Source organism: Orycteropus afer, unplaced genomic scaffold (assembly GCF_000298275.1).
Source record: "Orycteropus afer afer isolate SDZICR_OR568_19922 unplaced genomic scaffold, OryAfe1.0 scaffold00245, whole genome shotgun sequence".
Lineage (NCBI taxonomy): Eukaryota > Metazoa > Chordata > Mammalia > Tubulidentata > Orycteropodidae > Orycteropus > Orycteropus afer.
Window position 1 is genome coordinate 1,514,279 of NW_006921832.1, and position 16,711 is coordinate 1,530,989.

The 16,711-nt window shown below is 42.5% G+C and overlaps 1 protein-coding gene across 1 annotated transcript in view; it reads left to right on the forward strand.

Moving 5' to 3' along the window:
• The window catches only part of KALRN (kalirin RhoGEF kinase), a 1,074,930-nt gene that overhangs the window by 953,725 nt on the left and 104,494 nt on the right, over positions 1-16,711 (forward strand). The window contains exons 39-46 of the mRNA XM_042782122.1: positions 4,184-4,314; positions 9,959-10,025; positions 11,966-12,069; positions 12,254-12,323; positions 12,850-12,936; positions 14,012-14,104; positions 15,118-15,168; positions 16,271-16,348. Of these exons, the coding sequence (XP_042638056.1) occupies positions 4,184-4,314; positions 9,959-10,025; positions 11,966-12,069; positions 12,254-12,323; positions 12,850-12,936; positions 14,012-14,104; positions 15,118-15,168; positions 16,271-16,348 (681 nt within the window). The remainder of the gene's footprint in view (positions 1-4,183; positions 4,315-9,958; positions 10,026-11,965; positions 12,070-12,253; positions 12,324-12,849; positions 12,937-14,011; positions 14,105-15,117; positions 15,169-16,270; positions 16,349-16,711) is intronic.

Consider the following 16,711-nt stretch of genomic DNA (forward strand, 5'->3'; position numbering starts at 1 on the left):
AACTACCGGTGATTCTTCTTTGTTTCCAACTTTTGCATTCCAGTCACCAGTGATAATTAACACATCCTGATTGCATGTTCAGTCAATTTCAGACTGCAGAAGTTGATAAAATTCTTCAATTTCCTCATCTTTGCCTTTTGTGGTTGGGGCATAAATTTGAATAATAGTCATATTAATGGGTCTTCCTTGTAGGCGAATGGATATTATCCTATCACTGACAGCATTGTACTTCAGGACAGATCTTGAAACATCGTTTGTTATGATGAATGCCACACCATTCCTCTTCAAACTGTCATTCCTAGCACAGTAGATCACATGGTTATCTGATTCAAAATGGCCAAAACCAGTCCATTTGAGCTCACTAATGCTGAGGATATCAATCTTTATATGTTTCATTTCGTTTTTGACAACTTCCAATTTTCCTAGATTCATACTTCATATGTTCCATGTTCCAATGATTAATGGATGTCTGCAGCTGTTTCTTTTCAATTTGAGTGGTGCCACATCAGCAAATGGAGGTCTTGAAAGCTTTCTCTTATCCATATGAGTAAGGCTGGGTTTACTCAGATGTTTCAGCTCTTTCCCAGTCCTATTTTGAGAGCCTTCTAACTTAACTGGACTATTCATAAAGTTGCGCCGTGATGTATCAAACAGTGTTTCTTTGCTATTCATAAGGTTTTCCCCAGCCAATTCTTTGAGAAGTGGATGGCCTCTTCCTTCTTACTAGTTTGTCTCAGTCTCTAAGCTGGGCAAATACCTGTGCACCATGTGCATCCCACTGGGTTTGAAACATCAGTGGCTCAGCCTCAAAACTCACATCAACATGTCACCATGGTAGGACAAACCGACAGACAAGTTTGTCTCCCTGTTGGAAACCTCTTATACCACCCTTACCTGGGTCCTGTGGCTGACTCCTCCTCTCTCTGGGTTCCTGGGCCTTTTAATCCCATTTCTCCCGCTCTCCCGCCCTGCTGCTTTGGGCGTGCCTGAGTTCCCTCTCCTCACCTGGATCCCTATTGACATTTTGGTTTCTTTCCTTCTAGATCCTTTTTTAAATAATGTAGCTAATCAAACAGTATGTACAATTTTGAGTTCTATTTTTCTTGTACTGTCATATCAGAGATGTTTTCTCAAGTCACGAAAAACTCTTTGGAACATTAAGACCGATCTTTCTGAACTCAAATTTGATCATGTTGCTTCCCTGCTTAAAATTCTCACACAGCTCATCACTGACTGATGCTAGAAGGTAAAGTCTCTGCTGCTTCATGCCACTACACAGTTCCTTGTGATATGGCTCCTGCATTCTTCTCCAGGGTTAACTATTTCTACTCCTCACATCTTTCATCCCTAGCACCCACTCACATAACTCAGTCACTTGCCACCCCCTCACCTACCAAAATCAAAACTCATTGCTTTCTAGTCAACTCCAACTCATAGCAACCCTTTTGGACAGAGAAGAACTGCCTCATAGGGTTTCCAGTGCTTCTTTACAGAAGTAGACTGTCACATCTTTCTCCCTTGGAGTGATGAGCAGGTTTGAACTACCAACCTTTCAGTTAGCACATGAACCACTATGCTACTCAGACGCCCTCATATATGTTGTTGTTGTTGTTATGTGCCGTCGAGTCAGACCCGACTCATAGCAACCCCTCCTTGGTTTTCCGAGGCAGTATCACTATGGAAGTACATTTCTCCATCTTCCTTCCAAGGAGTCGCTGGACCGCCAGCCTTCTGGTTAGCAGTCAATTCCTTAGGTACTATGCCACCAGAGCTCCTGCATAAGTAGCTAGGTGCCCAGAAATCACTCTTGAGTTATTAGGAGGATTTATAACCAACCTCATAATTTGAAGCAGATTACCCAGCATACAGTTTAGACGAGCCCTTTATATCCCTCTTCTTCCTCTCTCACTGCCTCTGCTCTCTCTCTTCTACCCCAAAGCCCTGTGAAGATAATGCAAGCTTTTTTCCTCATATAAGAGATCTAGCAGGAGAAGATGGGGCTGATTTCCCTATGTGGCACTTTGGACTCCTCCAGTGTCCTTCATTCTCCACAACACTCAGAGCTAGATTGTCCACAGGGCAGCTGTGTAGGCAGAGATGTAGGCCTGTTTTCCTGGCCAAGCTGTCACCATTGAGCCAGGCGGCACAATGCTGAACAAAGCTGTGACAGACCATGAGGAAAGGGGCAGAGAAAGTGAAAGGCATGTAATCAGATCAATCTCCAGCTCGGTCCATCTGCCTGGGGAGTCTGTCTCTGGTGATTGCACCAAGAGACATGACATGTTGCTGGAAAGCCTGCCTGTCCAGTGGGTTGCCAATCCTTAGCACCAGACTCCCTCATTTCCTTAATAACAGGTTGCAGATCCTGTGGCTATAAATTTAGCTAAACCCTTCTTGACCTTTTTATATTTTTAGCCTATACTGCTTCTCTAGATAATAACTCCATGGTTGATTAGTTGTTTTGTAAAATACTTTTATGTCAAGTTAAAGGAAATGTTCTTTCTCTCTCTAGCTTGAAGACCCAGTCCTAGTAATTCTAGTTTCTAGTGTTGGTAACACATTTTTGTTTGGCCCTTGGCACATTTTGTGGATTTATGGATAGGGTGGGAAAGAATGAAGGTTGATATTTCTTCTCAGTTTTCAGTTTTTCAGATTCAAGTATTAATTTTCTCCATCTGTTATCATGTAATGGCTTATCGGGCACCTCATTTGTTTTCTGTTTCATTGTCTTGGCCCTTTCATACTTCTGAGGAGCTCTAGTGGTGTAGTGGGTAAAGCATTTACTCCAAAACATCAGAGGTTCAAACACACCAGCTGCTCCATAGGAGGAAGATGAGACAATGTACTTCCGTAAAGATTTACAGCCTTTGAAACCCAGTGGGGGGTTGCTGTGAGTCTGAATCAACTGGATGGCAGTGGGTTTGATTTGGTTTTTGTTTTTCCTACCTCTGTTCAGCTTGTGTTAAAATACAGTAGCTAGAAGAATTTGTGGCAGACATCTCAAGTGCAAATAGTTTAAGAATGAGTTGAACCCTTTTGTTCCTTATACACTCTTGGGTGGCATTTTTTTTTTAATCTTTGTAACTTTAATATTAGAGCTGATAACTTTGAAGTCTACTAAAGTAGCTGGTGTAGGAGGGCGTCCTGTAAGGGTATTTTGGATTGGTCTCCGTATTTGTCTTCTTGTCCCATAGTTGCCCTGCTTCACCTTGACCTCAGTTCTGACTATTTATCCACATTGCTTCTGCCAATTTGGATAATGAAATACTAAGTGTCACTATGTGGTCTCTTTCAAGGGCACTTGTAAAAATGTTAAGACTGACCCCACTTAGAGTATCCTTATTGCTGACAGCTCCATCCATGGGGGAAACAACTTAGCTTCACCATTGTAAGGCATTTTTATCTTGTCGAAGGTGTCTTGCAAATGTTGTCTCTGTCTCTTCCTTAAAAATCTGTTGAGGGATCTGATTTGAAAAGTGAGAGAAACTGAAACACAACAATTTTAGCCATTTTGCATAAGATCATTCTGATGTTGGAGTAAAACATAGGGTCTTTTGCCCTTAGCTCTTCCTGTAATACCATATCAAACCATTTAACTTGTTTTCTCAATCCTGCAGCACCTTAATGAAAAGAAAAAGATTAATAAATGAAACAAAGCCCTGAATAAATAACCTTAGCAAAGATGTTTTTAGAAAAGTATAAATCCATTTACTACTTCTTTCTACATCTCATTGAGCTCTTCAAAAGATTGTAGATAGTTTAACAAACCATGATTTTCTCATACTAGTTGTCCTTTGGCTACCCTCCTCTTATCAATTTGCATTTGATGGTCCTACAATTGATTTTCTACTCTGACAGTGTATTAGGTGTAGAATTGAAATGATTAGCTTTACCTCTATAGTTCTTTCCCAGAGATAAGTCACTTGGACTATGTTCATTTTATCTGGGAAATCTGCAGTACTTAGAGCCAAGGACATCCTGATGCTTGAAAAGACAGCAGCTCTGGGCCCCCTGCTGCAGGGAGATGGGAGTCCCGAGTCCTAGTATTTCATTGCAGTTCCCTGAGAGCTGTCTTGGCTACTGATGTTTCAAGCTGGCAGTGGCAAGGAGGGGAGGGGGACAAGAGGGCTCCCAAATAACTTTTCAGCGTACGCTTCTCTGAGACTGTTCATTCTCTTTGCAGAGTCTAGAAGAGGGCTCATACCGGGGGAGCTTGAAGGACCCCGCAGGCTGCCTGAATGAGGGGATGACCCCACCCACACCTCCCAGAAACCTGGAAGAAGAACAGAAAGCCAAGGCCCTGAGAGGCAGAATGTAAGTGGTTTCCCTAATCCCACCCTGGTCCCATTGGTGTGTGGTAGAAGGAGAAAAGCTGGGGATGTGTGGGGAGAATTGGAGAAAGATTCCCTACATGGTGTTTTCGTGGATGATAAGTAAAGGTGACCTAGATCTGTACAGTGTAGCATTGATAAACAATGGGCTACTTTGACATGACTTTAGAATTTTTCAGCTGAAGTATATTCTGTGAGGTAGCAGCTACTATTGACAAAGTACAGTTATAATCAAGATCTGTTAGAAAAGTAAACCAAGTTACTAAAAGGAAAATAAGAACGTTTGAGGATCTATGGGGCCTGTGATCATGGGTCTGTAGAATCAGGGAACCCTAGCCATGGCCAAAAGTCTGATGGGAGTCACCTGAGGAGAGACTGGCCCGATGGTAGGAGCATGATGTCTGAGAAAAGGGAGCTGAGCCCTTTGTGCCACCAGCACAGGTCCTATCTCTAGTTCTTCTCCAAAAGTTGTGATTTTGCATCTCAGTTTAGTTCCAAGAAAGCCTCCTCTCCATTTTTTCACTAATTGGTGATAAAATACAATTCACATTACTATCTATTTCACAAAACCCATATGTCATGCAAGGCTTGAATTATCTACCCCAATATGAAATTAATCTTATATTATTTGAGGTGATCAAGAAAATACAAGATACTGCTAATGCAAAGCCACAAGTCCCCTAAATTAAAGTTTTATTGTTTAGGGTTTGAGCCTGTTTTGGAAGCAGACTTACTAATGAGTTTGGCCCTAGCTCAGAAGGGCTATAAGCAATGGTGAAAGTTGTGTAGGCATGGCAGGAAGGGTCCCTCCTTCTTGCTAATTAGTCTGTCCTTCTGCCTGAAATTCGTCACTTTTAGACTGGTCAGAGATATGAAGTTGGCAAAAATAAATGAGACCAGGTCCTTCTGTTGCATGGAAATAGTCTAAGTGAACACTAATGACTTCATTTCCTAGGAAGCAAAAGTGGAAACATCATAGTTGGAGCCTGGCTCAGAGCAGGGCTCTCCCTTTATGGTGGCAGGTGAGCAAATAGCACATATGCTGTCTAGTTTCATATGTACCCCCTCTACTTTAAGGGTACTAAGGGGGAGTCCCAAGTAAGTTGTTGAATGGGATGCTGTGTGCTGTTGTGTTCATTATGATTCATACCTACCCTATAGGAGAGAGTAGAACAGCCCCAGGGTAGGATTGTTTCAAATGCTGTATTTATTGAAGCACGTTGCCACCTCTTTCTGGATATCAGCCAAGCACTTTAACCACTGCACCACCAGTGCTCCTTGATGAAGAGAGTAGAGGTAGGGAAATGCCATCCCCAAAGAGAAATTTCCTGGGACTTGCCCAACACTGGTTTTCCTTAGTATCTCAGGTTGTTACAGAGGTGAGGCAGAGTTGGAGCTGGAATTCTGGTCTCCTGTCAAGCCAAAGCAAAGCTTACATGAGGGAGGTGAAAGGCACTGACCTTTGAGGTAGCAGATAGACCCTGGCAAAACCTGTCTCTAGTCTTGTCCCTTAGGTTAAGCAGGCCTAAGGGCTGTCATTTATATGATTGTTCTGCTTCCAGACATGATACTATTGCATTTTGCTACAACAGGCAAAACTTTGCTGCCCCTTTTACCCATTTACCTCTCTCTCTCCCTTCCTCTCACTCTCTTGCCTAACTCAATATTCCTCCACATCCCAAGCTATCCTGAAAATCTTTCAGTTAGAATATCTTATTCCTCTGACTGTCAATCATCCTTATTCTATCCGCTGTAATTCATGGCTGCAATAAAAGAGGGGATGCATAGATGTGTAGATTAATCCTATGTAAGGCTTTGTGGCCAAGGGATATAGGAAATCAAGACTTAGTCCAGAAAACAACAGTGAGACGTAACAGGATAAAATGATATCTCTATGGAGAAAATATGAAAACAAATAGTTATTTGTCCAGGAGGATAAAAAGATGAACATGAGTTTATTTTTCTTCAAGTTTTAGTCATTCATTCACTCAACAAACATTTATTGAGCACCTATTATGTACCAGGTGTTTGGAATACATCAGTGAAGAAAATGAACAGTAATAACAACAGAAAAGTCCTTGTCTCATGGAGTTTACGTTCTAGTAGAAAAACAAGAAAATAAAATTAATTATATGGTATTTTAGAAGCTGGAAAAAGAAAAAAAGAGAGCAAAGTAAGGAGCCTTAGGTGGATAGATGAGCCATGTTACAGTTTTAAATGCATGCAATGTTTTTTTATTATTATTATTTTATTGTGATTTGGGTGAAAGTTTACAGAGCAAATTCATCTTCCATATAGCAGCTTCCATACACTTTGTCTCATGATATTGACTGTAATCTCCAACAATGCAACAGCTCTCCTCCCACTTCCTCCCCATAGCCACCTCTTCTGTGTGTCCTTCCCTCCCATGCACTCCTGCTCCCCAAGCTGTGCATACACAGCCCTTCTATTCTCCCATTATTGATCTCTCCATTACATTAGGAGTGTGTCTACTAATGTAAATGTTCAGCTCATATGCCTGTCTTTTGTTTAGCTGGAAGCCACAGGAGTGGGTTCAATTCTAGACTTGAACGGTAGCTAGGGGCCATAGTCTCAGGTGTTCCACTAGCCTCTATCAGACCAGCAACCTGGTCCCCTTTTTTTTTTTTTTCTTTAATGATTTTGAGTTTTTTCCACATTGTTCTCCCACAGTATCCAGGATCTCCTACATAGATACCCCTGTGAATGGTTGACAGTGGTAGCCAGGTACCATCTAGTTCTTCTGGTCTCGTAGTCAGATAGGCTGAGGATCTCATAGTGTGCCAGTGCCTTGGACTAATTGTTTCCATACATCTTTGGTTTTCTTCATTCTTCTTTGTTCTGGGTGAGGAGAGACCCATCATTGTATCTAGATGGCTGCTTGCAAGCTTTTAAAATCCCAGTTGCTATTCCCCAAAGTAGGATGTGGAACAATGTTTTTGTGTAGTATATTATGCCAGTTGAGCTTGATGTCCCCTTGCATGCAACATTTTTAAATGCAGACCAGATGGAGATGGGGAATTAGCCTTTAGCCATAGGGGAAAATAGCTTGACAGAGGGAACAGACAGTGCAAAAGCCCTGAGTGGTTATCTGTGGGAAACCAGCCATTCCCTACCACTATGGAAGCTAGAGGTTAGAAGTGGGTCTAAACTGTAAGTGGTGGAATTTTGGTTGGACCAAAGAATATCATTTACTTTGTAAACAACTTTTAATAAGAACTAGTCATGAAAAAATAACTTTATTAACAATTCCATTTATTTGGCCATTAATCATGCACTGCCTTGTGATGCATATCATTTAAATCTTTTATGTAACTTTTCAGGTCATTTAATGTATCATTATCTCCTTAATGTATTTCATCAGCCCTTCAAGGGAAGAGATGCTAGGTCCACTAGCAGCACCTAGTATAGTCGCCTTCTCTAGAAGCTGAAAAGCCTAAGGCAGCCCTCAATCTGTCAGCAGATAGCTTAGGATAAAAATACCGCCTACAGACACACAGCTGGACTTCATCTCCAAGGTCCTTCCACCCCGCAGTTCCCACTCCAACTTTCCTGTGGGTTTTCTCTTACTACTTTCTCCCCAAGCAGTAAGTAGAGCCATGCTAAAGATATATTTAAATGCTTTCATTTGGCCTTGCTGGTTCCTTCCTGTGGCCTAAAACACATGATTGTCTGTATGAGGGCGAGGGAGCAGGTTGGAAGTGCTGGACATGCTGATAAAGAAGCATGTGTTCCTTTGCTCCCTCCCCACTGCCCTGAGGCCCCAGACCCAGGGATCTGGTGGCTTCTCTGTGTAGTAAAGAATAAGAATTTCAGATGAATTGCTTCCTGGGTTCAGAATGATTACAACCCTTGTGCTGGGGCCCTGCTTAGATATCTCAAAATTTTATTCCTTCTGTCATTGGGCCAGAAATGCACTGTGTGGCTTCAGGCAAGCCACTTTCAAACTTAGGTAATAAGGGTCAGGCTCTAGTAGGCACATAGCACCTACCCTGCCCCCATGTACAACTGGAATGCTTTCACTCTCTATACAGAAGAAATAAAGAGGATTGTTTGGTTTGAGGCCTCAGGGACTTCAGAAAGCCAGTCTGAGTGGTTTCCCAGGAGTAGGCTACATTGAAAGAGTGTTTGGAGTCTTACACAACTGTGTTCAAATCCCAGCTCTGCTACTCCCTTTGCAATCTTGGGCAAGTTACCTGAACTTTCTGTCTCAGTATTTTCACCTATATACAATGTTGTTGTTTTTGTTGTTATGTGCCATTGAGTCAGACCCGACTCATACTGACCCTTCCTTGGGTTTCCGAGGCAGTATCACTACGGAAGTAGATTGCTTCATCTTCCTTCCGAGGAGTGGCTGGTGGGTTTGAACCACCAGCCTTCTGGTTAGCAGTCAAGTGCCTTAGGCACTATGCTACCAGAGCTCCCCCTATGTACAATAGAGCTTAAATACTTACCTTGTTATAAGCATGAGAAAATCCAGATGAAGAAACTGGCACACAATAAATGCTCTAAGAAATACTTAACAAGGAAGAAACAGAAAGCATATATCCTTGTAGTTGTTAAATCCTGGTATACTCCAAACTATGATCACAGATGTCTGCAGTAAATCTTTGTGGCCCTGACTGGGGATTTTCCAGGCCAGTCACCATGGATACCTATCTGAATAATTGTAGCTTCTGTATTTTCAAAGCTGCATTTGATATTGGTGCTTCTGAAGCCTTAAAAGTTCATTACCAAACAGATGTCCTTCTCTTCTTATTAATGAAAGAATGGAGCTGGAATGAAGGAAAAGTCTTTTGTTGATGCGTTGGCCTTGAAGCTTTCATAACTCAGTTTTGCCAAAGTGTTTGTCATTCTTTCTGCCCTGTGTATAGATAATTTTTCAGTAACAGGAGAAAAGAAAAAAGCATAAAGAATAGAAAGAAGAATTCTGGGCTGTGAGCTTCATTCTGTGCTTACTAACCTTGGGGTGTAACCTGGGGAAAAGCCCTCTCTTGGTACCCTCAGCTCTCGTAGGAAGAGCACCAATAAGCAGGTGCTAAGGATGGGTGCTAAGTCTGAGTCTTCTGGGTTCTCTTGTCATAAAGGTACCAAAGTACCTTTCCTGTGGACTTAAATGTGGAGATTCATTGCTGAACAAAGAAGAGGACCCCAAATGTCCATACCTGATGAATGGATAAACAAAATGTGGTATATAATATAGCCATAAAAAAGGAATGAAGTGCTGACAAGCTACAATGTGGATGAACCTTGAAAGCATTATGCTAAGTGAAAGAAGACAGCCACAGAAGGCCACATGTTATATGATTGCATTTATGTGAAATTCCAGAATAGGCAAATTCAAAAAGACAAAAAATAGACTAGTGGCTACTAGGGCTAAGGGAGAATTGGGGGACAGTAGCTAGAGGATGCAAGGTTTCTTTTTGTGGTGATGAAAATGTTCCATAATTATCTGTGGTGCTGGTTGCACATACCTGTGACTACACTAAAAGGTATTGAATTGTACATTTTAAATAGGTGAATTGTATGGCATATGAATTATATCTCAATGAAACTATTGCCAAAAAAATATGAAGAGGAACCCTCACTGTTCTTAATTTCATGCTCAGGTTTGTCCTGAATGAGCTGGTACAGACGGAAAAAGATTATGTCAAGGATTTGGGGATTGTGGTGGAGGTGAGTAGGTGGTTCGGGTTGGATCTGTAATCCCCCAGCCAGAAGCATCTTAGACTCTGCTTGGGCTGACTATGTTTTACACTGTCCAGGTATTTGCAGAAATGAAAATAAGAATTATAATAGACTCAAATGGAGTATATAAATTAAAAATTTTATTCCTTTTGAAATAATATGTTTAGAGGGAAGTGGGAACCCAAATGTGGCAGGACTTTGGGAAGCTTCTTGGTTAGAGCTGAGTCCACTTCACCTTGTAGGAAGTGACCAAGTGATTGTCTCGTGAGCTTTTCTTTGTGGATATATATTCTTCAGAACTATGGGCACTAAGCTGATCACTCTGATTGAAACTTTGGAGTCTGTGCATTTCCTTAGCTTTTAAGAAGAGCATTATAGCAACCAAAAGGACACACAAAGAAAAACCCCTGATAAGACAAGATGGGCACAGTCCACAGTTACCAGTGAACTTTGTAGTAAATAAAACAGAGATCTCTCTCCACAGGAGTTCACTTTAGGGGACTTAAACACTTAGATGAGAAAGTCTAAGAACTTAGTGGATAATTGAGACAGCTTAGAGCCCTGTTGTTAATCATCATCTTAAGTGAAAGAATATGAAGTCTAAAAATTGAATGCTTAATGTCTAAATCACCTGCTGGATCCTTAGATTTGGCCTATAGGGCCCATCTTATGAAATCTGCTGACTTAGGTTTTATATTTTCTTGCCTTCAACAGTGGCTAAACAGATTAACCTGGCACATAACCAAAAAAAAAACAAACTTGCTGCTGTCAAATCGGTTCAACTTATAGTGACCCCTCCTTAAGTTTCCAACATAGTATCTCTATGAAAGTAGATTGCCCAATCTTCCTTCTGAGGAGTAGCTGGTGGGTTTGAACTGCCAGCCCTCTGGTTAGCAGTCAAATGCCAGAGCTCCTACTTGGCACATACCTACCTACCTACCCACTGCCATCAAGTCGGACCCAACTCATAGCAACCCATCCTTGAGTTTCCAAGGCAGTATCACTACGGAAATAGATTGTCCAACCTTCCTTCCGAGAAATGGCTGGTAGGTTTGAACCACCAGCCTTCTGGTTAACAGTCTAGTTAGCAGTACACCATCAGAGCTCCTAATTGGCACATAGAGGGCCTAAATTCTTACTTGTAGAAAGTTTTTCTCTTCTTCCAGTGAGGGGCAGGTGAGGTAGAAGGTGCAGCAGTCTATAGACAGCCCAGTCTAGGAGGGCTTGGGAATCTAAGGACAAAGAGACTGATCTAGAGAAGTCAGACATTTTAGTGGTGTGATTATAAGACAAGTCATATAAGTATTCTGTGCCTTAGCTTTCTCATCTGATGGGCATAGACCTCAAAATGTGATTTTAACACTGAATTGTGATTATGTTTGATAGCAAAGAGGTCCCTGGGTAGTGTAAATGGTTAATACACTCAACTGCTAATCGAAACGTTGGCAGCCTGAGTCCCCTGAGAGGCACTTCACAGGAAAGGCTAGGTGATCTGTTTTTGAAAAATCAGCCATTGAAACCCCAGTGAAGCCCAGCTCTGCTCTGACACACCTGGGATCACCACGAGTCAGAGTCAATGGCAACTAGTTAAAGTATTAATACATAAGACTTACTTCTAGGCCAGCTGTGTCTATTTCTGAGCCTTTAAAGATAAGATTAACCTCATTTGGGAGAAAGGAGTGGGACAAATGACCATGTTCTTCTTTGTTGTGCATTCTTAAGGGGGCCAGAGACAAAGAAGGGGACCCAGAACTTCATAAAATTTTTGTCTATCACTCTGCAGTGGGCAACACCCTAATTTAACAATGAGAAACTGCTGAAGTGTTTGCCCTCAAAGTTACCCAGAGAGTGTAAGCTGTGGTTTGGGGCTCGGCCCAGAAAACTTTCTTGTGAAAACACCATCTTAACCTTGGCCTGTCCTGCTACAGGGCTTCATGAAGAGAATGGAAGAAAAAGGTGCCCCTGAAGACATGCGAGGAAAAGATAAAATCGTGTTCGGAAATATTCATCAGATTTATGACTGGCATAAAGAGTAAGTATGCCGGCTGCCTGAGCAGCTGGGTGTCCTGCGAGTCCAAGACTCTTACATTCTCTGCTTGGGTCTGACCAAGGGAGCAGGGTTTAGGGCAGAGTCTCCTGTCATCTCTCTCAACATTGAGCAATAATACAGCTCTGAGTGATGTGGCTTCTTTCTCTCATCCCCTCCCTCCTTTTAGTTTTTTCTTGGCAGAACTGGAAAAATGTATCCAGGAGCAAGACAGATTGGCACAGCTCTTTATTAAACATGTGAGTACTTGCCTTTGCCTTCCCCCCGACCCCTCTCACAGGCTTAATTATTTTCATTTTTAAATTCTCTCTCTCTTCTGCTGTTCCTTGACTTTCCATCCTACTGGTCCCTCTCTGAGGTTTTGTTTTTTTAAATCTGTTGACAATTTGGAAGGTAACTTTTCCCCTACTCTATTTACTTATATATCTTTGAAATAGTAACTGTGTTTGTGTGCCCACAAAACCCAAAAACAAACCCATTGCTGTTGAGTTGATTCTAACTCACGATGGCCCAATGCATTGCAGAGTAGAATTGAACCATAGGATTTTCTTGGCTGTAATCTTCATGGAAACAGGTCACCAGGTCTTTCTTCCATGGCACCAGTGGGTAGGTTCAAGTGACCTTCCTTTAGGTTAGTGCAGAGCACAAACCATTTGTGAATGTGGACCATATCTGTGTCCTGTCCATGTGTGGACCAGCATAGCCTCTAAGTGTAAGGCACAAGGATACCTGGCCACCAGAACATCTGTTCTTGTGCCCTTTCAGGAGAGGAAGCTGCACATCTACGTGTGGTACTGTCAGAACAAGCCACGCTCAGAGTACATCGTTGCTGAGTACGACGCCTACTTTGAAGTAAGTTTCTTAGTCCTTGCTCAAGCCAGGGTCAGGGTAGGAAACTCAGGCCAAGACACCAGTATTCAGAAATAGTGTATCACCCATTATCCATCCACAGATGACCCCACACAGCATGGTTGACCCCTTCACTACAGCAATAGCTGCCTTAACAGAGTGGTTAGCTTCTTAGCCAAATTCTTACGAGCACTTTTGCTTGGGAGGAGCTGAGGTGGCCCAGTCTGGGGACTGTTTTTAGAAACCTCCACTTGCATAATGGTTCTGTAACACAGGGACTGTTTTAGAAACTCTGGTCCTTCTTAAGTGGCCCCAGAACAGATTCGATTCACACTTTCTCACCAGCACTCTTGAGTGTGCTTGCTGAAGACCCTCCTCTTTGTGGAGATGTTCGCAGTCACCTCAATAGGCTTTGTTCCTGTTTCTGTATGTTCTGTCAAGCACCTCAAGGTGTTTGCTTTACTACAGCCTGGAAATATTTATTTTACTGTTGTTGTTATTATTGTTATGTGCCATGGAGTTGGACCCAACTCATAGCAACCCCTCCTTGGGTTTCTGAGGTGGTATCACTACGGAAGTAGATTGCCCAACCTTCCTTCTGAGGAGTGGCTGGTGGGTTTGAACCACCAGCCTTCTGGTTAGCAGTCAAGTGCCTTAGGAGCTATGCTGCCAGAGCTCCTATTAGTAGAGAGGAAACACCATCACTTGGAAAGAGCCCTCAACTGAGTGTTTGGAGATCTGTGGGCTTCTTGTGTCCTCAGGAAAGCCCTTCACTCTGGAGCTCTCCCTGGGGTGGTAGGGAGAATGTAATTCCATTCTGTCTTGTGTCCCAGGGCTGAGGTGGGGACATGAGGTGTGAAAATGCATGACATAAAAGTACTGTAGGAAGGCAAGAAGGTGGCAGTAGTGGTGTTACATGTTGTTAGTAACAGATTAGCAACTATGTAGCCAATTCTACTTCTTGTGGTTTGAAGATTCTAAATCTTTCTTGGAAAACATGAAGACCTGTCTTCCTTGTCTTTGAAGTACCCCAATTATTTTGTTTCTTCCTTTCTAATGTAGCTCCCTTGTATTTCAGGAGGTAAAACAGGAGATAAATCAAAGGCTGACACTTAGTGATTTCCTTATCAAGCCCATTCAGAGAATAACAAAATACCAGTTGCTCCTCAAGGTAAGAGAACTGTGACCATGGGTCAGAGCTGGAGAAGGGCTTCTCAGGCTCTGAGTTAGTGAGCTTTACAGCCTGTCTCCACCACGCTTTCCAAATTGGTCAGAAGCACATGTGGGCTTTTATCTTGTCTATAGGTTATTTGTGCCAGCATTGCCCCAAAATAAATTGCATGGCTGTTCTTTTTGCAGTTGGCTGTTACTTGATATCCTCTTTTCAGTTCACTTTCTTCCTTTGACACAATTGCTGACTTTGTACTCCTCAAAACAATATAAAAATACATAATAAGAGCTTAAAATCAGAGTGGGATGGGAAGGAGGAAGAAATGGAAAGACCAGGCCAAAGAAACTTTGTGTAATACTTGATGAATGTTGTTGTTGTTGTTATGTGCCATTGAGTCAGACCCAACTCATAGCGACCCCTTCTTGGGCCAAGGTGGTATCACTACGGAAGTGGATTGCCCAACCTTCCTTCTGAGGAGTGGCTTGTGGGTTTGAACTGCCAGCCTTCTGGTTAGCAGTCAAGTGCCTTAAGCTTGATGCTACCAGAGCTGCTAGTCACTTAAAATTTTTTATATTTTATTTTTAAATGTTTAACTTGATTTGTCTTACAGAAATATGAGGTAAATGGAAAAGAGATATTTAACTTGCGTTTCTCCCATTTTTCTTCTCATCGTTCCCCTTTTCTCCCTACCCACACACTTATACACTCTCTCTGTCTGTCTCTCTTCTCCCTCCTCCTCCTCCTTCTTCTCTCCCTATTTCCTTCTATGTATCTGTCTCTCCTCCCATAGCTTAGAATATTTCTAGAGTTTTATCTGCATTATTATGTCTCACGTGACTCATGATTTCATTACTCAGCTACTACATACAAACCAATGGCCATCTCTGCTTGGAATAAAGGTCTTCTGGGTATTATTGTATTTTTATGATGCTAAGTTTTTTATAGCCCTCTGACTGTTTCACCAACTCATTTTGCTCTTCCCTACACTCTTCCCTGCTTCCTCTACTTGCTAGGACTTCCTGAGATACAGTGAGAAGGCTGGTTTGGAGTGTTCAGATATCGAGGTGAGTTTTCTGCTGGTAATGCTTGCTGTTCTTAGGGACAAGGTTGGCTGTCTGTGGCTAAAGGGAAACGATTGTCCAAGGAAGCCCAAGCAGGCAAGCTGACTCCTCTCAGACGGGGCCAACAAGCAGCTACTCAACAGGATGAGGAATAACGAATATGAATGAACATGTTGACTTCTTTTTAGACCTCGAGAATTCTGTCCTGGGCCAGACCACAGCTCAGCTTCCACTGGTGCTCCCCTTGGGGTTTCCAGGGACATGAAGTGGGAGAGTGTGCTATTTGACCCCTTTCACATCTATCAGAAATTGGGTACTATAATATGCAGTTTTATTCACAAATCCACATACTATTTGAATCTAACATATAAAATATCTGCTTTCATTGCTGGCCCCTCCTCCCACCAAGGATTGCCCCATAAGTGAGGTCCTTTGAGACAATGACAGTGTGGAGATTATTTTAGTTAGACCAGAGAGGTTATAAACTATTCTAACAGGTTATCTTAGGTTATAAAACACTAGTGTTTAACAACCCAGGCTAAGCTGTTGCTTAAGCAGCCAGGAAACAACAAAGAGAAGAAGGATAATATCAGAAGGAAAGGGAACTCATAAACAAAAAGTGAAATGACCCAAGCACTGGGCTAGGTAGCATCCCCCACAAGTGGTCACTGATTCACGTGGAGCTTCTGTGCTTAAGACCAACATGCCTCGACTAAGATAGAAAACCCTATGCTCCTGTGAGTAGACAGACAGCAGGGACCAGAATAAGGTCCACCTTTCTAGAATAAAGGAGCTCTGGTAATGCAGTGGTTAAAGTACTTGGCTGCTACCAGAAGGTCAGTGGCTCTAACCTACTAGCTGCTCCATGGGAGAAAGATGAGGCAGTCTGCTTCCATAAAGATTCACAGCCTTATAAACTCTCTGAGCAGTTCTACTCTGTCCTATAGTGTCACTATAAATCGGAATTGACAGCAGTGGGTTTGGGGTGAGTTCTAGAATAAGGAGCTACAAGGAGGCAAGGCCCTTGTCTCCCAGCACAGAAATGCTGCAAGCTCCTTGCCTGAGTGCTGTTCCCCTTCTGAGCCACTGTTGTTCTTTCTCACAGAAAGCCGTGGAGTTAATGTGCCTTGTTCCAAAACGCTGCAATGACATGATGAATCTGGGACGCCTACAGGGCTTTGAGGTGAGCCCTTAAGGATGCTTCTAAGTCCTTTCCCTGTGAGTAGTAGGAGTCCAGGCCTTTGAGGCCTCCTCTCTTTGAAGGCTCTGTGCTCTGCCTCCTCTTGCTCTTTCACTAGCCATCTATGCCCTGGTGCCCCAGGCCCTCTGGCTCAAGGCTAGAGAATGCATCTGTTTAGGAAGTCCAGTGATAGGGCCATCATGGATGGTATAGAGTGGTCAACCAAGGGGGTAGGAAAGACCCAAAATTCTTTGCAACTGTTTGGACCTGGCAAGAACCTCTTCCCTATTCTTTCTTATTTAAGAAATGGTGTGTGTGAAGAAGAGCAGGACTATGTGATAGAAGTAGAATGTTCAAGGGAAAAAA